Raw genomic sequence first — 27,516 nt, 5'->3', positions numbered from 1 at the left:
AACCACATAGTTTAATTATATGTACTGACAGGACACAGTAAACAAAAAAGGAGTATTACAGATTTCCTTTCAAAATTTCCAAAAGTAAATACAAGTAAATCAGATCTTAAGTATTTTAGCTTCGAAGAGTACTGCTACAAATTAGAGACAATCAGGTAATACAAATGCAATGTTAGAGAGCAATTTTACCCCTCACATTTTCTGCCCATCTTTTCAGGCATTTATGCCTTATAAAGATTATTCAAGTAAGCGAAGAACTACCAAGTAGTCAAAAAGCATTGAGTAGGGATTTACCAAGAAATCCCCTCTCATTCAAGTCCACAGAACCTGATGGGATGTACCTGAGGGTGCCAAGAGAGCTGATGTTACGAGCCTGCTCTCCATCATTGCTGAAAGGCCACTGCAATCAGGAGAGGCTCCTGATGACTAAAAGGCAAGTCTTGCACCCATCTTCTGATAGACCAATAAGGATGACTGGAGAACAACAGGCCAGTCAGCCTCACTTCAGACCCTGGGAAAGTCACAGAGCAGGTCATCTTGGAATGCACTTCAGGGCACACAATGGAGAAGGTCATTAGGAATAGCCAGCATGGATCTACCAAGGGTAAATAATTTTTTTTATTATTTTATTTTTAACCAACCTGGCTGCCTTCTGAGACAAAATTAGTAGATCTGTGACTAAAGAGCAGTGGATGTCATCTGCCTTGGCTTTAACAAGACTTTTGATACAGCATTCTACAATACCCCTGTATCTAAGCTGCAACTTTATAGTCCAGTCACCTACTAGATGGGTGAAAAGCTGTTTGGATCAATGTAGTGATCCTAAGTGGAAGATCACTGTACATCAAGGAGTTAGGGATTCCCTTAACAGTAAACCTGAGTAGGCACAGGCCTGGGCTGTGCTATACTGCATTTATAACTTGGTATTGTGCCACACATATTCCTTGGTTGCAGGACAAACTTAGGTGGCTAATTGTAATGAAGCAGCCTGTGGGCAACTCCCACCAGCAACTGCACCACCTGCATGTCCTGTCTTTATTTAAAAGTGTGGCAACAAATTCTCATGTGAACATGTAGAAACAATGAACAGAAAATCCTGTAAAAGCTCAAAAGACAAAAATGGGGTAACATTTGAGACAGGATCTGCACACTGTGATGTGCCCTGGTTGGTGGCACATTTGATGCCCCGCAACTCTTGAGCTCCCAAAACCCAAAGGGAATAAGATTATTAGTACTATCTTTATCATCTTACCTCCAATAAATGGCATTTTAAGCAACACTTTACTGAGTCTGACTGCCTTTCTTACTGAGATCAAAACAAACTGGCAGCTCCCAATATAAAACAGTCATCAGGCTCAAAGGGTAGTGGTTAATGTTCTGTATACTACCTGGAGGCCAGTTACTAGTGGAGTTCCTCAAGTGCCTATCCCAAGAGCTATGCTGTTTAATAACTTTACCAATTACCTAGAGGAGACAAAATGCATCTTCATCAGGTTCATAAACACCAGTTTGGGGAAGGCAGTCAATGCACTGAAGAGAAGTGCTGCCATTCAGGGGGATCTAAACAGGGTGGAGAATTGAGGTAACAAGAACCTCATGAAATTCACCAAGCACAACTGAGAAGTCCTGTACCTATGACAAAATAAATCCCTGCATTGGTACAGGATGGTGGCCAACTCCTTGGGGAACAGCTCTTCTGGAAAAGACCTGAAGATCTGGTAAATAGTAGGCTTAACTTTGTCAGTAAAGACAGGCATAAAACAGAGGATAGAATTCTACTAAACTTGCCCCAGTTTATTAACATCTTTCTTGTACTGGAAGCCCCAAAACTGGACATAGTATTCTAGATGTGGTCTAATGAGTGTCAAGTAAAAGGGAATCCCTTCCCTCTACCTACTGTACATCTGTTGATACAGCCCAAGATACTGTTGACATTCTCTGCTGCCAGGGTGCTCCGCTGGCTCATGTTGAGCCTACTGTTTGCTTAAATGCGAACTACACTAAATCCAAACTGTAATGCTTACACCAAAAGTTTAAGAAACAGGATCACATAAATGTAAGTCATCTCACCAAACTCAGATACACAACCGTATTGTGGCTGCTTTTGTCTCTATATGCCATTTAAGTGGCTGAAGGAACATGCATCAGTGGCCAGGGACGTTCTTGGCGACTATGACTTAGATTTCAATAGTGCTACCCAACATTCACAAGAAAATGCAAGGAAAAAAGTTGGAGCAATCACTTGTTAGATGGGAGCATGTTACCATCTGCTATACAAAGTAGTAAATTTCTATGGTGAACCATATCTTTTAAAAAAAAAAAAAAAACAAACCAAACACAAACAAACACACCACCACACACAACGCACACACACAAGCAAAAGCCTCTTCTTTTCTCTTCCTGGGAGGTTTCTCTGTGGCTTCTAGACACTGTCACAAAGGCAAAGGAGGTTATGAAAAAGATAAGAAAAGAAAATGGATTTCTTTTTTGCAAATATCTCGTATCTTTCTACTACTCATAATAGTACTCATGCCTGAGGAACAGGAAAGGCTTCCACCTGAAAGAAGTGTTCACAATGACCCTCATACAGCTTCTGCACAAATATGCTAGCAATGCTGACAGAGCACCCTGCGCAGGGCAGGCCAGGAGCTTTGATTCTCCCCTACTCCACAGCTACTTTTTAATCCCTCAGCAGTAGAGCACAGGTTTATGCTCATGCATTGCCTGATGTATTCTTCTTTGCATCAATTGAATTGAGGTATCCCCACATCCACTCATGAAACAATCCAACTCTTTAAAGATCCAGGTACTAGGCTGTGGACTTCACAAGAATTACCACTATCTTTGAACCATAATAAATTCCCCGAAGTCACAGATCTAACACAGTGCTGGTATCAAAAAATTCTTCCAAGCTGCATACTTTTATTATTGCCTCTCCAATTATTACTTCAATTACCTCCCTGCTTTCATTGCAGGCTCTACCAGCATTATCCTATGCCATAAGAAAAACACATAGATGGACAGAAGTGTCTAATAGTTTTCCACTAGGAAGTGTACGGATAATGAAAATCAGGGGTTACTCCCCAACCTAAATTTAGGCAAGTGCACATCATCAGATGATCCATAACACTCCCCTCTCTATTCCTCCCAAAATAGCTTCAGATCAAAAGTCCAACTGGACTTCATATTTAAAACTGGTTACTCTAAAATTGGCTAGTTGTACTGAGTGATGAAGTACTGTAAGGATGGAAAGAGAAAGTAACTACCAGCCTCAAGATGTCTCCTCTCCAATTGCCCTTTGTTTCTTGTACAGGAGCATCAGAGAACATACCAAATTGAAAAGCAGATTAATCCCAAGACTTCCATTTGATCAGTAAAAAGAGTCTAGAGAAACAATTTCAGTAAAGTCTAGAAGCATGTTTCAAAAGAAAGTGTAATTTGCCTTTGAAATTCCATTTATTAAAATATCTAACAAGGCAAAATGTTATTGTATGTGACAGATAAGAGACTGATTTTAAATTTAAATATATTCTAAACTAATTCATAGCTCTTATTCTTTAGCCTACATCGTCTGTTACAGTTCTTTTACTTCTTTGTTCATGCAGTATGAGATATCATCAACTTTCATTGAGAAAAAGGTATTTCCTTTCTGTCACCAAAGGGTGTTACGCGGCTAGTGTTCTGCAATAGTGCCTGGGAGATTCAACTCTTCTAAAAATTACTTTAAAAGCTCATCATTTGGAATAAGAACCAATTAATAGTTTTATTCATTCACTTTGACAACTGGCAGGATTCTTCCCACTTTTTAAAGAAGTACTTCAACGTTTTCATGTACTCCAAAGCGGATTCTTCTGATTCACAGTTCAGTTTTAAAGGGAAGGTGAGGGGGTGTTGGGATTTCCACATTTTTTAATTTATTTTTATTGTCTATACATCAAAAGGATGGAGTAAAAAGAAACACAAATCCTTTGGGATTAACAAAGCTGGTAACAGAACAACCTTCACCTCATTTTGGCAGCATAACTAGGAAAACAGTAGGGAAAATTCATGGGGTTTTCTATTACTTCTATTACTAAAAAGCTCTAAGCACTACATCCAAATTTATACCATTTCTTTCATATGTACATATATAAACAAAGGCTGTAGTCATTAATAAACCATGTCATTTTGCTTAACTCATGACAGATGATAATAAAAAACCTTTGCTTTCTGATATTTGTTCAAGACTACAGATTATTTAAATTAAACATCAATCCTTACAAACAGAAAAATACCAGTATTTACATAAAAAGGAATTTGTTTACATAAATACAGAAAAAAATTTATAGCTAAAAAGATCTTTCACAAGCTACATGTAAATTGAAACTGTATATCTTCATTGGTCTGTTTTTCCCTAATACTCTGTCTTATTTCCTGCCTTTCTACAACTCAAGACACTGAGCAGCTAATTTAGCGTCCTTTCAAAACCTACAGAGCACATATAAGTGAAATTCTGTACAAACTTGTACCTGGAGACTTTCCTGTGACCCTGGATGCTGAATAAATCCATCACTGCCTTTCAAAATCCATTTTTACCACAAAACATCTATATTACAGTACTTTTGTGCCTCCTCCCACAGACAGATGAGGCATCATCAGACAGATGAGATGATTCAAAACATTTATGTATATACTTACACTTGACACTCTACCAAATGTACATAACCCATGTAGAATCTATGGAAAACCTCTCCTTGTTTTCTATTTCACAGTAACAGAAGATCAAGGAATAACAAAAACCAGCCCAGGTAAGGCCATACAGACATGCCTACTAATGTTGAGATTATTGCTACTAGACCACCTCCTCCTTACATATCTCAAGAGAAAAGAAAGTCACGTCAGACAAAGAAATTTCAGTTCATAGCAATGTCGAAGTGCTCTTACTGTCATCTTTCAGGACTCCAGTGCTTATAAATCCAGGCAGGCTTGAAACACTGACAGGTTAAGGTAGACCTGTAAAGGTGGAACACAGCAGCATAGAGGCCTCTCTTAAGGAAAGCTAACTCAGTAATGTTGCACACCCAACTTTTGATTCATACCTTTCTTCAGACTGAACGGATCACATGAGATTACTGGGTATGCAGATAGAATATAGTACACCTTTCATGGCAATGCAAGGCTAGGCTCCTCAACAAGGAATGGAAAATTAGCTAGAAAGTATGCTCCCTAGTGAGAGGTAGCTTGTATCAGTGGGTCAGTATTTCCTTGTAGGTCACTAATTTGGGAATTTTGAAAAAAAAAAAAAAAAAAAAAAAACAAAAACACAACAGAGGTGAACTATAAAATAACCAGAGATAATCCAGAAGGAGGTAAAGCAAAAACAACAACAGCAACAAAAACCCAACCAACCAAAAAAAGACTTTCAAAATCCATGTCAGGTACCCAAGAGAAACTTAACAAGGGAACAGCAAAAAAAAAAAAAAAAATCAGCTGAGCATAAGACACTGATTAACCAACTTAGAATGGATCCCTGCAGTCAAGGTATTCAGGGATAAAGTAGTACCCTCCTCAGGCAGGTAAGTTGCTGGCCACTAGGAGGAAAGAAACTGATGATCCAGTAGGAGTCTGGCAGCAGAGCACAGGCGATGAGGAGGCACTGGATGCTCTCCGGGAGACAAGTAATCGTTTAGATAAGGATCTGCTTCTTCACAACCCAGAGCTGCAAAATGAAGTCACAGCTGGGAAGGGAGTGGGCCAAGCAGGGTACTCCAACAGGCCCAACACTACTAGAGCCAAGTTTAACTACCATAGCTCTATATTTGCAGCTTAATTAGATCATGTTTCTGATATTTCAGGAAGACAGCACTCCAGTGATTTCAGTAACAGCCTGTACAGACTGCCCATAAGACAGACGTGTGTGTTTTTATTGTAAAAATTCTGCTGAACTATACTGCGTCTGAAAAATACCCTGCTTTCCTATTACCAGGAAAAAAATATTCTGACAAATAATCTTCATTTACAAGAACTACAAAAAAATGTCCACTTCCTCTCTAGCATAAAGATGCAGATTAGCAATTAATTGCAGAAGAAATACATTAACAGCTGAACTTCCCTTTGAGAAATTGCAGTAAAATGGAAAGTCATACTGTGAGACCACCCAGAAATCAGCTGCAGCAAGTGACTAGCATTTCTAAAAATACTGACTTCATCTATATTTAAAACAGTTTAAAAATAAATATTCAATAAGTTCAAAAAGCATATTGCTACAGTTTTTCTTAAAAGAGTTCAAAACACTTGAGTTGTGTAATCAGTAAAATTAGTGTTTTTAAATTAGTCTTAAAGCCAAATTTCTTTTAAACACATCTTGGCAAAGGCATTTCTGAGATGAGACTTGTGCATACTTTATTCTTACACTTGCTGCTTAAAGAAGTGCTCCAACCTCCAGAAAGATTCTATACATTAATTAACCAAGTGTCATCTGATACGACTATCAGTTGTTCAATTTATTTCATGCTGACTTTGAGCTACGGACAGTCGTTTCCCATTGTTCCTTCTGACTGAAAAAAGGATTTAAGATTTAGTCCTTCCCCAATAGTCAGTCAATCTTTATCATTAGTAGGAATGGCAAAAACATGTTAACATCACATATGCAACATACATTCACTGGCTTAGGAGACTGTAAAACTTTAATCAGGAGAATAGCCGCTCTCCATATTTCACAGCGAAATGTGTGAAAAAAAAAAAATCATGTAATTGGAAAGGTAATCATCACAATTTTTAGTGATTCAACCTACTTCTTTTTGCCTGCTCCATACATTTTAAAACATATCCTCTTCCTATCCTCCTACATTCCATATTTTTCGCAGCCTTTTTTGCTGTTAATCCAGATTGTTAATTCAAATTGTAATCATAATTTAAGATACTGTGGCTTAATTGAGGTCTCAAAATAACTTGCATGACTCCAGTTCTTTCTTGAATGCTTAATCTGACACTCCCTGCTGTACCTGTTGCTTTCAACAGCTACAAGACCTACTGATTTCATTGTGACTACTCACAACAGCAAGTCCTATGAGCATCTGTATTTGGTATGCTATAAAATGTTTACTATTTATAAACAAGGTACAACTTTTTTGATATCTGTAGAGTAGGTTTATAAAAACGTGCAATATGCTAGCCAGAATTTAACAGCTAACCAAGGATCATAAGAAGCAAGGGTTACAGACAACAGAGATAACGAAAAAATCACCATGGTGAATGCAGGTGCATTTACTCTTGCATTGTTTGTGATTTTTCTGTCATATAGAATTTTTTAGGATTACATTGAAAAGTTTTCAAAAAATTCCTCTCCCCTTTACTTCCAAAACAGCTTTTAGAAAGGGAGCAAAGCAAGAAAAGAATCACTTTGAAAAGCAAATGCAAGGTGGGGCACTCTAAAGTGTAACAAAGAAATTGGGACAGAACGCCCAAAACCCCATTTCTTTTGACACACAAGGCTTGAGATTAGCAAGAAAGGATGAGTTGGAGCAAGAAAAAGTCCAATTTTAAGAACTGGGCAAGGGCATGTACTCCACAGAGCTTTCAAAGAGAATAAATTTTAATTTGGCTAACAGAAGTGATGAAATGAGTTACCAGAGCAATTAGACAAAGAGGCAAAAAAGAAATAAGCGTATTATTTATATTCTATATGAATTGCAAATTAAGCATAAATACTTGCAAAGTTTAAGTCATAAACAATTTGAAAGTTAGGACAAAAGTGGCACGCTCTTTAGAAATGTTATATAAATGTAACTGTCAGGATTTGACCATGTTTCTTCAAAAGTATCAGTGAGGCAGCAATGTTGCTTTTCAACAATCATGAATTTAAGAATCCATTTATTAAGCCCAGTGAATAACTGTTGTGTTCTAAAAGCAACTACATCACTTGGTTTAAACAAAGCACATCTAAGATTTATGCTCCTTTACAGAATCCTGCAACGTTGTAGGCAAGATTCAATATATTCAATTCAAGGGAAGTTTATTATTTACTGTAGATGGTCGTGGTAGGTAAATTCTGTCTCTTGAACCACACACAAAACTAGTAAGTGGTTGAAACTTGGATCTCAGTAATGAACCTCTATTAATGTATAGACAGGTGGGAAAGCTAAGTCCCCACTATCACAGAAAGGATTCAGCTAGCATTATTGAGATATATGAATCAAGTTTCCCCAGGAAACAATTGCACACACAAATCACTCCCATTCCACAGTGAAACACTGGAAGGCTGAGAAACATGCTAGGTACATCTTCACGGGCAGTTTGGATGGCTCCCTGTGTCGCTCGAGTCCTGCTCCATTGGTGGTCCACAGTAAACATCAGCTAGATCAGTTATCAGTTAACTTCCAGAAACTTAATTAGTTTTCCCCAAGAAAAAGCCAGACCATAATTGATGAAATAATTTGTCATTAACTCCAATGTAAACCAACTCTAGATAGATACTACTACAGCTATAACTTAGCAACTGTCTATGGGTCACAGAAAGCCATAAGAAAATAATCTGGAGAAAACTCAAATTTCTAACACTGTCATCCTGAAATACAGACTTGTGTTTACTTATCACCTGCACATGCCATTACAGTTCTTTCTTACTGACTACAGTGCATCATTCTCAAATTACTTTTAGCAGCATGTTAATAAATTGTTGTCACATGACATTAAACAGGTAATATATTAACTGACGCATTTCCAGGTTATCGCGTCTATCACACAACATAGAAATAAAATTGTATTTCCTGCTAATATATTCCATTCCAATAATTTTTCTGAAATTTGGGAAACATCTCAACAGTTAAGCAAGCCTTCCACGTGCTTCAAATCCTGTTCATCTTGTTTTGTTAGCCTTACTATCATGAAACACCTACATTGAATTGAAGATGGAAGTATTTCCATATAAATCAAACTGAACAGAACCATGCAGAGACCAAAGCAATTGTTTATGCTGCGAATTTTGTACTTAACAAAATCTTATAGTTTGTAGTAGATGCAAGAAGCAGACAGAAGAAACAGAAAGACAAACTCCTGAATACAGTCAAGTTTCATTTAGTCTCCTAATATTATTTATAATTACTTTATGCTAGCAATCTATGTGGTCTCTAAAAGAAACACATGTACTTCAATTAGTAGAGGAGATAAAACACTGAAGGATGTATTTCAGAAAATAGCCAACAATGGGGCAACTAAGGGGCCATGGCAAAAAGAAGGTCCACAAAGAAAAGTCCAATGAGTTTCCCTGTTTTCCAGGTAACCATTCCATGTACAGGCTTGAGTCCTCTCTGACACACAAACACACACTCAAAATCACTTCCCTTGATTTCCTTTTCCCACTCAAAATACCACCATTTTATTCAGTAGACCTGTGCCTTAGACAATGACCTTAGAATCTAATACTACTCAGAAATGAAGACCAGCTTCTCCTCTGCAAAACTCTCACAGCAAACTTTCATCTGAGAGATGCAGAGGACAAAGTCACTGTAATCACGTTTTACCCTGCACTGCCAAAGTTATTATCTTACTAACCTTGTATGTGCTTATTATAAAAATCATCCATTTATGTTACAGTGAATTACTTTAAGTTAACACTGGGAACACAACACCTGAAATGAATTTCAAGTGACAAGACCATCATCAATCATACTTTCTCAACATTAATGCCACTACATAAAGCCTTCTGCTTCACCGCTTGAAAACATAGGTGTTTTAGGAAGAAAATGTTTTGCAGGTGGTGCCATGTATACTGATATGTTTCCCAGATTAGCAGGTTCTTTGAACATATAGCACAAATCAACCGAAATAGCCTCGTTGACTAATATTTAAAAGACAAATCATTACAAATATTAGTAAAGCTAGAAGCAACTTACTTAATCCACATTTCTAACCATTTTGAAGATTACATCCCAAATAGGGAAAGGAACAAACAAAAAAATACATAAAAATTAGAAAACATCAGTGAGGTCTTCCTTTTGTGCTAAGTCCTCAAAACCCAACAATTTGATTTGTAGACATTTTATCAGATTGCATAAGACAATACTACAAAGTAAAAAAGTATAGGCATTAAATTAAGAAGAAACACATTCTATCAAGATTGTACATATTAACATTGGAATCTTGATGTCTTATGTACCAGTTCATTATTTTCAGTTAATACTTTAATTTGCAGATGGTTAGATCCTATATGATGTCCTAACAAAGTATTTTCACAAAAGCAACTTTTTGCAGTAGAGTTATAATACAAAGACCAGCCAAGTTATTACTTCAATGGCTGGGCTCAAGGTGGGGGAAAGAAGGGCTGGATTTAAATACAAGTATGACAAATCTACTGAAAAACCACCACTAGACTATGAATGAAAAGTTCAGTTATGCTATCATTGATAATTACAAGTCTTTGTAAAATAAACTCTTCAAACCCACAATAAAAGCACTCGTGCTACACAGGAGTATTTACACATTCTCAAACATTTGCTTATAGCTTTAAAATGTAATGTTCAACAAGCACTAAAACTTTAGGACAAAACATTTTCTGAACTGTAAGGTTCGTTAAGATAAGAATAATGTAATGATTCAATCTAGTTGATGCATCACCTGGCACTAATGGAAGCATCCCAGCCAGAGTCAGGTTTTTCAGTATCTATTATCCCCACCTCTGGAATTTATTCAAGAGCTGTTTCAGAGGAGGAGCACGAGAAACACAGAAGCTAACACAACTGCGTGAGCTGGAACCAGAGCGCTGAACCTCCTCTCCTCCAGTATCAAACCTCGGCAGATCTACAAGCCTACACACCGAAAATTAAAAGAACAGCCAAGGTTAACCCACCACAACCTAAGGGCCAAACTCCCCCTCAGCGGCTCACTCACTCCCCCTCCTCAACGGGGCGGGGGGGAAATAGGATGAGAAAGCTCATGGGTCGTGATAAAGACAGGGAGATTGCTTACCAACTACCACTGCAGGCAAAACAGACTGGACTTGGGGAAAATTAATGTAATTTACTGTCAATTAAAATCGACTCAGGTAGTGAGAAACAGAGACAAACATTAAAACAATGCCTTTCCTCCCCTCTCTCCCAAGCCGAACTTTACGCCTTCACTCCAGAGCAGTGTGGGGGGCAGAGGGCAGGTGCAGCTATGGTTGGTCCATAACACCTCCTCTCTGTAGCTCCTACCCACTCACGTATTTCCCCTGCTCTGGCATAGTCTCTCTCGCATGCTGCAGTCCTTCAGGAAAAAAAAAAAAAAATTTGCTTCAGCATGGGCTCTCCACAGGCTGCGGTTCCTTCAGGAACTCTCCACCTGGTCCAGTGTGGGGTCCTCACGGGTGCCATGAAGATCCACTCCGGCATCATGGAGCTGGTCTTCTGACCTTGGTGTTCCCTCTGCTGTTTCTCACTCCTTTTGGTTCCCTCCTCCTCTCTCTGTCAGGTGTTTTGCCCTTTCTTAAATACATTTCCCCGAGGCACCACCACCGTGGCTGCGGGGCTCAGCCGTGCCCTGCGGTGGGTTGGTTGGAGCCAGCTGGAACCGGCTGTGTCCGGCACGGGGCAGCCCCAGCCTCTCCTCACAGAGGCCATCCTGCAGCCCTGCTGCCAGTGCCTGGACACCTGCACCCAGTACACAGGTTTAGTCAAGACTACTAGTGTTATTTTAATAATAAAAAGAGCATTTTATGTGCTCCACCTAAAACCATAATCTCTACATACAGGATTTTCTGATCAATCACACAGGAAGAGTATTTGTATCAGACACTAAGTACTAAATGGCACTAGAGAAAAGTAGTTCAAAAAGCCTAAATGCATCTTCAGAAATTCCATCATTTCTGGGGATCAGACATTACAGGGAAGCTCACACTGAATGCTGCAACACTTCCGGCAGGTGGGAGACATCGTCCACCCTTATGCCCATTGCAGTTGACCACACAGGGCGGGAACTGTGGAGGCAAACTGCTGTCCAATGCAAACTCCTGTTCAAACAAGTCAGACAACTGCTAACGTAGTAAGTCATTTTCTCCATTATTTGAGGACACTGCTGGTAAAGGCAACTCCTGGCCGATGATTCAGCAGCCTCTTCTCCCCTTTCCCCCTTTTGTCTCATTTCAGATTCCTCTGGACCAATCCTCCTTTGTGCAGTACCAAGTATAACACAGCTCTGATATGGGTCTGCAGGTCTGAACCGTGACAGTAAACCAAATCTTCTGATTTCAAGAAAGCAAAAATTAAAACAACTATCTTCAAAAAGGAGATCCGATACTGCCAGTAATATCACAACCTAAGTTCACTACGTGGCCACAACTGAAATTACCAAAATGCAGCATAGCATTACTGTAGAAACGTTTGTGTATTAGCGTAAACACAGTGAAACCCTCATGAATAAAATATAATGCAATTTGAATTAATAAAAGTTTGCTTTAAGTTATAAAACAATTGTAGAGCAAATATTACAACTTACATGAACTACAGAAAATGTTTAGGCTTTCTACAGTTTAATCATCATTAATGGCACAAAGGAAATTATTTACTATCGAATGGGTCAGAGAATACAGAACGAAGGTCCTTGCAGTATTGATTTTGCACATAAAATGAACTCCTTTGGCTGCATTTGCAAGTCAAGAAGGCTTGAATAGTATTAACTCCCCCTATTATTGACCCTCAAGGAATAGCCACATAGTCGAGATGTCAAACTTATTTTTAAAGGATGAAACAAAACATATGACTGCTTCGTGGGCTTGACTAGTAAGCGATTAAAGCATAACTCTTACTAAACTGAATTTGTGCCAGTGTCAACATAAAACTTTGTTTAAAAGTCAGTGCTATGAATTATTTACTGTTCTCTCAAATCTCAGTATCAACACATCAATTCACTCCCATTATATTCCTCCTTTATAACCCCGGCTAGAATCACCCTGTAACATGCAGGACAGTGGCGGCACGAGCCTGCAATGTAGTGAATAACGTAACAAGGCTAGGCGACCACCCAAAGTATTCAATGCTTTGGAGACCTAGGAAGCGTAGCTTTAGCACAAGCACACTCCCATAAAGTAACAGCTTCAGAGCACCTTGGAAAAGACAGGGCAGGCCTTCACCATGAAATCATTCCTGCGTGGGGACAACTCCTTCCGAAAACCTGTGAATGTGACTGCTTGGACTAACACCAAACAACCTCTGAGAGGCAAAACGTGCATCACAGTACAAATAATCAACACCACCACACAAACAACCCACACTGGAAAACTATGCTGCTTTAACGTTGTTGTGGTTTAGCCCCAGTTGGCAATTAAGCACCACGCAGCCGCTCGCTCACCCTCCCCCCCGGTGGGATGGGGGAGAGAATCGGAAGGGCAAAAGTAAGAAAACTTCTGGGTTGAGATAAAGACAGTTTAATAATTGGAACATAATAATAACAACAACAACAACAATAATAATAAATTGTAATGAAAAGGAAAACGAAAGAGTGAGAGAGGAACAAAACCCAGGAAAAAACAAGTGATGCAACTGCTCACCACCCACTGAGTGATGCCCAGCCAGTCCCCAAGCAGTGATCGCTGCCCCCTGGCCAACTCCCCCCAGTTTCTATACTGAGCATGACATCATATGGTATGGAATAGCCCTTTGGCCAGTTTGGATCAACTATCTTGGCTGTGCCCCCTCCCAGCTTCTTGTGCACCTGGCAGAGCATGGGAAGCTGAAAAGCCCTTGACTAGTATAAATATTACTCAGCAACAACTAAAACATCAGCATGTTATCAACACTATTCTCATCCTAAATCCAAAACACAGCACTATACCAGCTACTAGGAAGAAAATTAACTCTACCCCAGCCAAAACGAGGACAAACGTTGAAGAATTGAACCACTAATGAGAGCTGTAAGAAAGATTCCTCAAAATTATGTGCCTGAAAGACCATCTTTCCACTATCTATATTCAGGGTAATTTGTCCCTTAGAAGCTTATAACAGACTGTTAAAGCCAGAAGTATTGGCCAATGTCAAACTACCCCATAGAAGATACAAGTATTTAGCCTAATTTTATGACCCTGTGAACATACAAACCCCTTCTTTAGAAATAGCATTCAAGCCTAATTTGGATTATCACACCATTAAGATCTTTAATTCTCAAATTCTACTAAAACAAGGACTGACCACTAAAAAGTGCTGAGAAGAAAGTGTAAATAGGCAGATGCTGCAAAAACACTAAAACATACTCCCAAAAGCACACAAAAGTAATGCTTACCAAAGTAGTAATGTTATCAAAATACATTCAATAAGAGACAAATTAAATAACAAATCAGTGATGCTGTTTAAGGCTCTATTACTTCTTAATTAAGTTTGGCCATGATGCACAACTTCTGTGCAAGGTCATAAAGATCTCTCTATCATAGTGCCTGAAAGTCAGCACATTTCTCTTGATTGATTTCTCCTTTGCAGCAGACACATAACAAACATCCATGTGCTACAAAAGCGTTACCAAGCACTACTAAGCCAGCTGTACTTGCAGAACTTAGGCCTAGATCAAACAGTATTTCAACAACTACTTTTCACAAATGACACTGGAAGTGTGCTACTGTGTCATGACTTCTATTGAAATGTGCCTCTTTACTCCAGATAAGGCTGAGGAAAATCGCTAAAGATTATCCTCCTAATTTGTATGTGGTGGTAACAGCAACCGTTACCATCTTTAGATTTTTAAAAGATTCCTTATGTACAATCCTGTCTTTAAAAGTGTATTCTGATAGTTTCACTGAAATGTAATTGATGATTATAGTTTTGTTCCATTGAAAACTAATTATCCAGCTACCAGGTGTCACACTCCAGTTATGCCTCTGTTTGGTGTAACAGAATAACATTAGATTGACCTCTGTAAAAAATGCTGGATTTTTGGCCCTCATTTCCAAAAGACTCAATTTAATAATATTCCTAGCATCTCCCAGCAGTGCACTGTGTGGGCTAAAATTAGCTGAAACAGCTTATTAAATGTGGTTTCGCAAACTAAATTAGTAATCAAAACCCCACAACTTCAATCAGGAGCTTTGGAATAGGACAGAAATCACTAATCTTCTTTTACTCCTCACTCTGACAATACGGTGGCGTTTAATACACAAAATGTATGTATTAAAACTAAAAACTAATGCAAAGCTGAAATACTGCAATAACTTAAAACATAGCAGGTCTATAGAAGTTAGTTGTCCAAGCTCATGAGAGTGTTAAAATTTCTAAACCATGATTACAGAGGATAACATAAAGAACTACTTCTTTACTATAAAGCAGCTATTGGCTTTAACAAAGTAACCTGGGTTAAATGAATTATAGAAAAGATAGCGCGTGTTCGTAAGAAAAAGTTGCAGATTCTTCCTCAAACTGAAAAGTCAGGTAGCCTACTCATTACAGTTCCTACTGTTTTTCAGACTTCTCCACAGCTACTCACAAAACAGGCCAATTCCAGAAGTCCATGAAGCTTCTCAAAAGTATTTTAAGTAGATGCAGATAACCTGCGTACTTATCCACATTTCCATAGAATACATTCATTGTTTTCAAATCCCACACAGTGTTATCAGCTTTCAGCAGGAACATTATGCATCAACTGGAATAAGGATGTCTCTAGTTGCAGTTGTATTAAAGAGTTCTAACGGAAATGCTCACATAAGAGTATCATGATTTTCACTGCACATTAAATAATTCCACAGACTCCAGTTATGTTCAAAATTGACAAATTAGAAAATTAGCATACTGGCAGCTTCTTAAAGGAATGCATTTCTACTTCACACTGTTTGTTTACAAAACACTCATGGTCAACCTTGATATTAATGTGACATAGCAATATAAGGCTTTGAAAACCTTTTTAAAAAGCAATCCAAACTGCCTTCATGTTATTCAATGCTGTATTTTCTAGGACTAAAATTCTGTGCATTATACATGATTACCAACTTTTAGACCCTATGAAGAGTCTAATATTGTAAAACTAACAATTCCTAAATTGATCACTGAATTACTAACAGAAGAACATTCACACACAGTATTTACCACAGGTGTCCTAACTAGACTTGATACCTCAAACATTCATACAGTGAAGACTTTATTTTTGCCTGACATGTTCTGACTTATCCTCATTTCAGTTCTCACTACAAATAAAAAAAAAGAAAAAATCACATATCACTATTTTACTTGTTTCAACAAAAATCTGTGGCAAAATGTTGTGGGAGAAAAGATCGATACGAAGAGAAAAAACAGTTGTCTGTATTGGGCTAACATTTTGAATGAGAAGTCACATTACTCTCTTTGTGGGAAACAAGTTTAAAATGCTCTAGCAGAAGTTTCTTTACAATGCACATCACATGCTAAATTCCATTTAAAATTAATGAACTCTCAGCTCATAATGAACTTTTTTTTTAGTGCTGTCAGCACTTTTGATAGGGTTTCTGGTATTCTCTAGATAGAAGCAGATAAATTTAAAAATCCAAAAGGCTACCATCCAAGAGTGTCACTAAACAATGCAACAAAAGTTGTAGAAATCAGACTTTATCAGACTTACCGCCAGTGCTTTAGATAACTTTGTTCTATAGTTATTCAAAACAATCGCATCAATCTCCTTAAGTGGCACATATGCAAAGCCGTCTCTAATAAACACTCTTCTGGCTCTAAACAGATCCACAGCATCTGCAAGTCCAACCTGAGAAAGTAGAAAAACCCACACTGTGGAATAGCAAAATAATGCAGTAACAATGTTTACAATCCTAAGATTCAAGATGGACCAGTAAAACTTTAAGTCGTTCTCTGTCTTTTAACAAAGCTCTATGCAGGCAAAACGCAAAGATTTTGAAATTAAACATTGACTTTGCAATAGCTCATCATTATTTTGGTGGGAAAATATTGTTTACTTACAGAAAGCCATGCAACTAGGCAAAATAAGCTACTTTAAAGTTTGTATATATGACTATTAGCCCAATTATGTAGCTTTGCATCACTTACTGATTTGATATTTGAAAATGGACTTCTATTGGCCTTCTGTTTCAGGCATCTTGAAATATTTGATTCATGTAAACTACATGCAAAAGGTCTTGGAAACAGATCTGGAACCCAACCAACTTTGCTCCAAAGAAGAATCAGTGGGCTACAATTAGATACTTCTTTCCTTTCCCCTTGCTCTCTTGCAAAAAGAATTTCAGACTAATACAATCAGACCAAACCTAGTTTCAACAACAGATGTTTGAGAATGTCTCCATCCTGAACGGTCTGTCAGCCAGGGAAGTTAAGTCATTTGTCTGGGAAACATTAAAACTTAAGACCGTTTTTGTGGCGAAAGACAAGGGATGGCAGAAGAGGGCAGAAGACATTAATAGCAGCTAAAAGCTCCCTTCGTTCTTCCAGTCCCTCCCTCTACCCTTACACTGACATGAAGACGAGGAACTCTCTTTAGTCTCAGTTAATTTAGATACTTTGATTCACTGTTAGCAATAGTATTATGTAAACTTAAAATTAGTAAGTCCAAGTTTGACTGAAAGAGAATGAATGCAAGTCTGTGGAACTTACCAATTTCTACTTACCTTATAGAACATTTGTTTAGTCATACTGAGGCCAGGGGTTGATGTACACAGCTCATTTGCCAATTCATTTTTCAGATCTTCACTAATCTAAAATTAAGAGCTTGTTTTAAAGCTGCTGAAATACTTTAGAATAAAGCTTTTTTTTTAATTAACATAAGGTAAAAGATTACTTAATCTGTAAATATATCATCATTTTAGTTGACAAGGGAAAAAGAATTACATATTCAGCAAGTGACCACTAATAATTAATTAAGCAGAAACCAGCAAAACACTAGTGGTCAATAGTGTTAAATAACCTTCCTTCTGAAACAGTAGTGCAGATTTTAAAATATAATAATTTTAAACATTAACACAAGAACTATAAGACATGCTTTTAAAAAGTCAGCCTCTTCAAAATAAAACTTGCGACAATCCCTGCTCATATCTAGATTTACTGTATGCATTAAAACAAAGCATGATGACTCAATGGCAATTAGTAAGGACTTTAAAAACTTTGTCAGATTTTTAACAAAAACATCCGTTCCGAAACATCAGCTCATTTTTAAATCCAGACTCTTAAAAAAATGACATGTCATTTTATATTCATGGATTTATCTCTCTCTTCTTTTTTTGGGGGGAGTGAGAACAATGGTATACTTATTGTTCTCTCAAAGTTAGTGCTTTTCCAGTTCTTGAAACAGGTAAGTCAAGCAGCAATGCTCTAATTTAACAACTTAAAGCATTTAAGCCAAAATTTCTACCTTGAAAAATCATGGACAGTGTTAGATTTCCTAATATAAAAACTTAAATATTGCATATACATAAATATATACATTATGTTTTTTGACTACTTAATAACGCACCAAATACAGCAGAAAAGCCACACCTAAAATTAGCATATTGTAATGATTTTACTAGTCAATAAATCATTTTGGGGTTTTATTCAACAGAAAACAATTAACAAAAAAATTTGAAATCAAATTGTTCTGCTTTAAATCATGATTAAGCTCAGGCTTTAAAACCTGAAAAAAGTAATAAATAAAAAAAATTTAAATCATAAATAACCCACTCTGATAAAACAGACCATACATGCTGGTAATCCAGCAATGATACCTAGTAAATTAACTACATGCAACAACAGTCTTAAATATTTGCATAATATGTTCTTGATAAGCCTATGGAAGTAGTCCCTGACTGAAAGAGATTAAACGTTAAGGAACACAGAATACTTTCCCAAAACATAGAGGGACACAGATGTCACCAAAGTATAACACACTGTGTGACAATGCTCTACATACACTGGATGTGTCCTCCAATACCTATAGAGAGGTGATACAAGGCTGCAGTCAAGAGAGCTTTTGGAGACTGGTCAGGAACCAAGCCAAGCCTATCACATGCAATAGATACCCAGACTCCAAACACAAGATAAAAAAGGCACTCAGTGTCCTTCCTCTCCATGGAAAGGGATGTGCATAAGCAGTTCAGTTTCTTCTCTGAAAGGGGCAGAATATCTAATTCGTTGACTAACACTTCTATGCAGTTAAATGGGCATTTAAAGAAAACTCATTTCCTTCTTCTCAGTTGAAAAACTGAGAAAATGAAACAAAACAAAACACGTTTATTCAAAGTCATAGAATCACAGAATACCAGGTTGGAAGGGACCTCAAGGGTCATCTGGTCCAACCTTTCTTGGCAAAAGCACGGTCTAGACAAGATGGCCCAGCACCCTGTCCAGCTGAATTTTAAAAGTGTCCAATGTTGGGGAAAGTCATAGGAAGGACCCTTTAAGTTCAAACTTGGGGTGGTAGCTCGGCAAATCCCATCTATGAAAGTGATTTGATAGATGCATATGAAATGGCCAAGGCAGCAATGTCTAGAAGGCTTATGGCTACCCTGTCCGCATCTTGATGTAATCTGTAGTACTCTCTCGGGAAAATCAGCTTTAAAAAATAATAATAAAGCTGTCAGCAAGGCAGAAGAATGTAACTTTGAAGACAGAGGAAATCCACAGTAGCATTATATTTCTGCATGGGAAAATCTAATGCTCCAGGGAAAAACAGTCTGCAAGGAAACCATTTTTCTTTAACAAAGTGGCTGTATCAAAACAATTAAATGCATTTGTGTAAATGATAAGAGAAAACACTTTCAATAAAATACTCTCACAATCTTATTCTTGTTAGTCTTTGAAAGATTCCTGCTTTTCAAACATGACACCCTGGAACTATATACAAACTTCACACAGTGATACCAAAACCCTGCTACTCCTTCCAGATGATATATTTCTTGTTTAAGTAAGTATAAATCTAAGTTACCACATCAGCCTGCAAGCTTGCCTTTTACCTAGTATAGACCAAACTTTTAATTTTAATTCCAGAAAAGTAGCTTCCATTTTTCAAATCTAACAGTTTTATGCTTTCTCAATAGAAATTGCTTGAGAGCCCAGTCTACCATGTCATTCCAAGCCCCCGGTGAAACTGTCTTTGAATAAAAACAGTACAACATATTGAATAGCTATAGTGGTTACACTTACATTATTTCTTCTAGGATATCTCACTAAAAAAAAGTCAAACTGAGCCAAAGACAGGGTTTTTTACACTAAAACATTAAAACAGTCCAGTGACAGACAGACTTGCAATACTGAGGGGAGAATGAGAAGAGGGAAAAGCAAGGATTCCTTGCTTATTTGTTTTTCGAAAAACAATTAGCTCATTTTCATCAACAAAACCATTTTATTCAGTATTACATTTAATTTCAAGGGTTTTTTAGCTTTTAACATACACATTAAATAACTATACAAGCTGTCTAGATCCTTCTTTATTAGTAATTTGACCATATAAAACTTGTACAGATGTAAAGTCACCATGATTTTAGATTTTCTTGCATCTCACTAGCAAAAAATTTAACACTGTTGGGGTAAAAGTGATCTTGGCGAAACCTCCAGAAAAATAGGTTAATGGGCCATGACTAAAGATTTGGATAAGATTGTGGACAGTTACCAAAAATACACTTTCATCAGAAATTGTATTTTTTAAACAAACACAAATAATATTGCAAAACAATATTTATCATCTAAATAAATAATACTCATAAAGCTGTTAAATAATTTACTTCTTACAGTCTCAAGTATCTTATAGGTTAGACAAACCTTCAGCAGCCCTGCAAACACTTTGCTCCTTGCCTTTTCACCAAATTCTCATTGCCTTCATGTTTCCAGCTAATGGAGAGAGAGGAAGAAGAAACAAGGATATCCCCAGCCTCTAACTAAAGCTGGGACATGACTCCAGAATGCATTTAAAAAGAAAACTTGCTTCCCTAAAGACTGGAACATTAAAAATAACCTTGCATTGGCATTAAGGATTTCACCATTTTCACGTAAAATTGACTGAAGATGCAATGCAATGAAAATAAGCTCCTTACAGTCTAAACTTAGACTCAAGCTTTCAGTTAGGTCATGCCTGTACCTCTGTATACAGAGGATCATGAAACATGTATCCCAATTTTTCTTGGTTCATGGAAGCTGGAAAAGCTTTTTTTTTTTTTTTTTTTTAATTTTAATAAGAACACTACGGTTTGTACATTTAATAATTTCATCTCTAAAATGGCACCCACAGAACACATTCCGGTAATCATTAAAAAATTAGACACAATTAAATACAGCTTTTAGGATTCCAATCAAGATTGGAAAGATAAACAGACTGCTTAACTTTTTACAGCACTCGATGTTCGCCAGATAAAATACTGTGATGTTCAAAAGATTTAAAAAAAATCAACAGAATTCTTCTGAGGGTGTCATCTGGTGCTCATCTGACCCTCACACTGAACTGATTCAACTCACTCAACAGAAAAGAATTCACTAGTTTTGCCTCGCTAGTTTGTTGCCAGTTTAATAGACTGAAACTGCTTCCACCAAGTCAGTCCAAGGCACAAGCAAAGAACAGTAACACCAGGAAAAGGATCTTCCCTTTTCAGTGACAGTGGGTCACGTATCATAGCTTGAAACAATTCAACACTTCATCCTAAGTTTTTGAGACTTAGAAAAACTACAAAAATCAAGACATAAAAAGGGAAGGCATAAGAGGAAAGGAAGGAAGCAAGGATTTGGGACTCGTTGCATTATTTCTAGTTTTCTTGCTTTCTATGTGCAGTTTATTCATGTATTTTAATCACATTAAAAAAAACAGAAGGTCACATTAAATCATTAATTGTCCTGGAAACACAAAGACACATAAATTTAGATTAAAATATGAATAATTTAATATGTAAGGCTTGGTTAAACAAACACTGGCAGTGAGGCAGTCCAAAAACTTCAAAATAAATTTGATATTCCTACTCTATTTTAATGAAGAGATAAAGATGCATGCACACGTTATACTACTATACATGCACAACTACTTAATTTTGCTGTTCCTTACTGGGAGGCTTAGAAACAAGAACTCAGTGCACGAGTCCTTTCCCTTTCTAAGACTCAGCTTCAGGTATTTATGTGCACACGTCACTGGTGTCCTTAGAAAGTGAACTTTTTAAAACTTGCTTTTAGTCTCAGCAAGTACACTCAAACAGCAGAACATCCTTCTCAAAAAGAGATGGTGTCAGTCTCTCAATACTGTGCTATATTGCAATTCTAAGTATCAAACGGACAAAAAAGCAATTTCCTAGTCCATCTTCTCCATTGCCACACAGCACAGTACAAACTAAGCTAGAACTGGAATACAAAAGTATTAACCTAGATACCATTAAATTTAAGAATATAAATTTAAGTGTATACAACTGGTTAATGAATACTAGCTTGATTAGGAAAGGACATCATTCCCAGCTGTCCTACCGATTAAGAGCATGAAAAGCCTTAAATAAAACCTTCGAGGCTCACAAATCTGATTACAATGTTTCTTAAGAGATATCAATTCCGTTTTGGCTCGGCACAAATGGATTAAGAAGAAATTTGTATTTCCCATGGTACTACAACTTACTATTTTAGCTCAAGTTCAGATTGCTGGCATTCCTAAAAACATAAAGCGCTGTGCTTGGAATTATTATCTATTCTTATCAAATGAAATGTTGTTTGGGTTTTTTGTTTTTTTTTTAAAGTCAGGAGTGGGCGTGGAAAGAACATTTTATGAATCTTCCTCAACTATGCAGCTAATTCATCGTTACCATAATCACAGAGAATCTCAGTGACACAGGTCCAGTTTCCTACATTCCTGACAAACATTTCCCTACATCCATGAAAAGGAAAGCTTAACAAAACAATTACTACAGGTTACTCTAGAAACATCACCACATACATATTAGAGTCACACATGACTGAAGAGCTAACGGAAGATCCTTATGAGAAATACAGCAAGAAGTTTTCTTCCATTTACAAATCAGGATTCTAACGACAGACTCAATTTTACAGAACCGTGTTAACAAATGTTTCTCTAGATTCAATCACAGGATTAGCAAGGAACAGTATTTCAGTGTTTACAGACCATTTTATGAAGCTTACATCCAAAACAGCAGCTAGTAAATTCTACTTGCAGTGTAATTACATCCTGCACAAACTATCCTATCAGCTTTTATGCTATTGTTCCTTGGTACAACATAAACATTTCCAAAGTTACTGCATTCACTGCTATGTGAAGAATAAATTCATTTTGGAAACATTCTTAACCTCAACCACTATGAAAGAACTTAACACCTTGATTATCCAAAGAATTTATTTTCTTCTTGAATAACATATGGATATCATTTTTTAAAATACACTATTGATTTCCCAATTTTCTCTTCCCTTGTGCCCCAAAAGAATGTCTAAAGTATTTATAGAAAAAGAGACACCTGATGACACCATTCTCCTCGTCTATACTAAGTTTCTTCCTGGAATCCAAAATTGCTGATTGCTAAGAACTGAGGATCTACAAGGATCAGGTTAGGACTTGCTATTCTTTCATCATTTCCAAGCCATTAGATAAATGGCAGTCAAGTGTCACCTGATCAACCACTGAGTGCTAGAGCACATTATCACACAAGTGGTGTGGGTACCCTTCCCACCTCTTCTATCATAAGCTGAAGAACATCATGTAGAAGATACCTATTCTCTACTGCCTTTCTGGTACAGCTGCCATTTCAAATTACTTTAGAAATCCAGGGTTACAGTAGCACATCTGCCTCAGGATTCAGAGTGTGTTCCAAATGTTGTCTAGTTGTTTTCAGCTAGATTAGGAGGAAGGTTGTTTTTATTCATCATCTCATTTTTACCACAGCCTCTTTTGCAATTTTTATTTAAAAGCACACAACTTTTTCAAAGCCAGAAGAGAATGTACTTCAAAACAGAAAGAGTGTGTATAGTACCCTGTACAGGAGGATTCAACCTTACAGTGGACTCTAAAGGTCCCATTTAACTCAAACAATGAACTACACTAAGCTATTTAAGAAGAATTATAGTGCTCTAGTGCACTAAAGGGGGCATCAGTAACTGTACAGTTTGTGTTTTAGTTTGGCTTTAGTTTCACAAGTCAATTTTAAGCAATAAAAGCTATCTTCTAAGGGTCCATTTAGATTTCTGTGGATAATCAGCATCTGTTTCTAATCAAACCGAGATGATTACCAAATTAAAACTTTTAATTAGCATTTTGCATAATTTACAAACTGTTGTTCATTATGTTTATGAAGGTGAAAAGGGACATCCCCAGTAGCTATATATTCTTCAGTCACATTTATTACTTAATTCCACAATTTTATAGAACATCACCAACACCATATGTGCAAATAAATACATGCAACTAGAATTACTGCGGCAAAATGCTAGTTTTCTCCATGACTAATAACAAAGTCATGCTTGTAGTTCAAGGATCCATTACAGAAGGGTAAATAAAGACTCCTCCCCAACCATCCTGTCAGTGCACAAAAAAAAATGGCAAGTGCATGTTCTCCTCTCCTTCCATGCAACATTTCTCCCTTTTAGATTTATGAGATGTACTTATATTCTCCTGTGAATCAAGCTTTATTAAAAATTTCTATATGAGAATACTATAATTCATTTTAAGCATAAATGTTTTAAATCAAACCTCACCCCATCTACCCATCCCTCACAATGTTAACTCACTAGAATACTCAGGTTGCTTTGCTATCAACCCAATTACTTTATGAGACTGCTTGGCAAAAGACATTACTTCACTATTACTTTGCAAACAGACCTGCTAGTTGGCCTACCAAATCCTCAGGCTGCCATACAACAGCCCAAAGAGTACTACCTACTCATTGAACTGGATTCCCACACTGCTAATAGTTCTGAGGAAAGAGGTCACCCCAGGATTTTCTTCCCCTAATACATAACTACAGGCAACTAGAGGTAGCCATAAACCGAGAGATCAATGAGCTTTTTTTCTTTATCTGGGACAAAAAGACAATTTTAGAAAAGGAACGGTCAATTCTGTGACAAAGGAGCCACTTCCTTTCACTGAAATTAAATCTACCTTCTGAAACTTGAATGATTAAACTGAGAAATGTATTACTTCCTTTGAAATGAAATACTTTAGGATGAGAGTAACCAGTTCCTTTTTTTAAAGTGCTAATGGTATACATTTCACTGTCTTATTTAAAAAAAAAAAAAACCTCTAGCGTTTTTAAAAAAACTCCTCCTAAGCCTTTACACATACAGTTTTGTTTCTATTTTGACTTCAAGCATGGAGCTAAGTGACAGAATACGTATTTTTAGCTTAACTTTGGCAATAAGGCACTATTTCCCACTTAGACATTCATCACTTCTGACCTTTGCTGTCACCTGTAAGACAAGCATCATTGGTTTTCAAGCAAAGGGACAAATGTAAGATTCAAGTAGCAGGAAACTGAGATAAAATTCAGAACCATTTTGTTCACAAATGCAAACTGCAGCCTACTTGGACATAGTTACTGTTTTAGCTTGGCATAAGTTTCCACACGGTAAAATTGGGCTCTAGACTGTTTCCACTTTTAAGCATTTTTCCCCATACTGTTTGGGAAAGGAAGAAATATGATTTGACGCTTCTGAAACGCAAAGCCATAAACCCAATCAAAAGAACATTTTGGTTTATACACCTGGTACCAAAATGGATAATTACGGTCAAGGCCTTTTAGTGGCTAGACATGATATTGAGTATTTTCGCTCACCTATATCTCTCCTTATTAAGGACACAAACTAGTCGCATTCTCATTAATCCAAATCTGACTTTAGGATCTTCCATACCCAATAAAGGTAGTCATAAAACATTTCTTCAAGAAGCTAAACTACAAATATTTATACAACTGCCCCACTACTCAGATAAATGCTTTTGAAGAAAGCATAATAGTGATATCAGAAAGTCTCTCATAGGAGTGCTCTGATCATAAAAATGGAAATGAAAGAAGTTTAATTTCTACTGCTTAAAGCTGCTAAAAAAGTACTTCAACCACAACATCAAAGAAGAGCTACTGTGGAAAAAAAAAAATTAACCCTACGAATGCATTTTGCACTTTCCTTTTATTTTGCAGTTCTTATTCTTTCCTCTCAAATGCTGGCAGATGCACTACAGAACGTTAGCTCCCCCAACTGACTATTTTCATCTGCTGTTCCTTCCCCATTACTATGATCCTTTATGTGCTTTATAACAGCATTAAAAAAAATTAAGGTGGTTAATTTTGCAACAACTGGCAGTTAGACAAAAATAAGGCATCTAACCTAGAAGTTATTAAAAAAGTCATCGTATTTTTTAAATTTCAAGAGGCTTTTCAGAGGTGAGTAAATTCTAAGATAATTTAAACAGGATCTTTTATGCTCTGTGAAGAGGAAGCAGCAACACAGAAAGATGTATTCCAGAAGAAATATACTACACTTTGAAGCTTATTTCTTCTGCACACTGCAGAAAGATAACACAGAACAGAAGCATTGCAGGGAATCTAAATTCAATTATACATCATCCTTATACCACAGATAAAGATAATAACTATTAATTTTCACTTCTTGTGGAAGCAACAAAGAGGAAACATGTCTATTTCAAAGAATGAACATAAGATGAAGGAAGGGTCACAGGAAATCAGAACAGTCAAGATGATGACTGAACATCACTGAAAAATAAATTTAGGATAAAACTTTACATTCTATTCCACTCCACATTCCCATATATCAAGTTAAATTCCTGGAAAGGTACAGCAACAAATCAAAGCATCTGATAGCACTTAGCAAAAAACACAGGAGACAAGTAACAGCCCACGTGGATCTGTCAAAAAACAAATTGCATTAAGCCAATCTCACTGCCTTTACAACAGTGCAACAGACCTCAGGGACAGGGAAAAAGCAGGTGTCACATCGTGTCAAAAGCCCTTAAAGTCACTCTCATAAGACACTTTCATGAGCAAATGACCAAACAGTTCCACTGAATCCCCTATAAGCTGGGTGCAAAACCAATCAGGAAAGCTATGTATGGAAGAATTTAACTCAAAAAATAGAAGGCTGTATTAAGCCAAGTTCCACGACTATTTAATTTTAAACTAAAATTGTATCATTTAGTTACTAGCTTGTACATTAAAATAGGAGCAGGTTACATATTTAAATGCCATGAGGCTGAGGAAACTACAAGGGTTCTGGAGAAAGGGATCAGATAAGAGCATCTGGTCTAAAACTGAAGGCTGTATTTCAGGAGAGACATTGCAAGGTTCTACCTCTGAGCCAGCTCTGTACAGAGGAAGAGCGCTGGGGAAAGAGGTTGTGAGACCTCCCCATCTCCAGCCTGGGACTCATTATATCATGCTGTTGGGAGGGGTAGGGGGTGGAATGCAAAGAATACATTAATTTCATCTCCATGTCATCTTAGAATCGGTAACGGTTCAGCTGGAATATTCCGACCAGCTGACACTCTACTTAAAAGAAGATGTTGCCCTATTAAAAAATGGCAAAGGACACCCACAGAAATGACAAACCACCACACAGAAAGGCAGGCTAAAAGAGGAAACAAAAAGAAAACATAATTAGAGTCATCTTATATGTAGAAGGCAAATACACAGAAGAAGAA

At 37.1% G+C, this 27,516-nt stretch overlaps 1 protein-coding gene across 2 annotated transcripts in view; it reads right to left on the bottom strand.

Moving 5' to 3' along the window:
* The window catches only part of PRIM2 (DNA primase subunit 2), a 136,742-nt gene that overhangs the window by 92,583 nt on the left and 16,643 nt on the right, over positions 1–27,516 (bottom strand). For both annotated transcript variants that reach the window (XM_075498133.1, XM_075498134.1), the window contains exons 6-7: positions 17,537–17,623; positions 16,525–16,662 (exon numbers count right to left, since the gene is read on the bottom strand). In XM_075498133.1, the coding sequence (XP_075354248.1) occupies positions 16,525–16,662; positions 17,537–17,623 (225 nt within the window). The remainder of the gene's footprint in view (positions 1–16,524; positions 16,663–17,536; positions 17,624–27,516) is intronic.

The sequence above is a fragment of the Mycteria americana genome, chromosome 3 (assembly GCF_035582795.1).
Source record: "Mycteria americana isolate JAX WOST 10 ecotype Jacksonville Zoo and Gardens chromosome 3, USCA_MyAme_1.0, whole genome shotgun sequence".
Taxonomy (NCBI): Eukaryota; Metazoa; Chordata; class Aves; order Ciconiiformes; family Ciconiidae; genus Mycteria; species Mycteria americana.
This window is presented reverse-complemented; position numbering and strand designations above follow the sequence as displayed.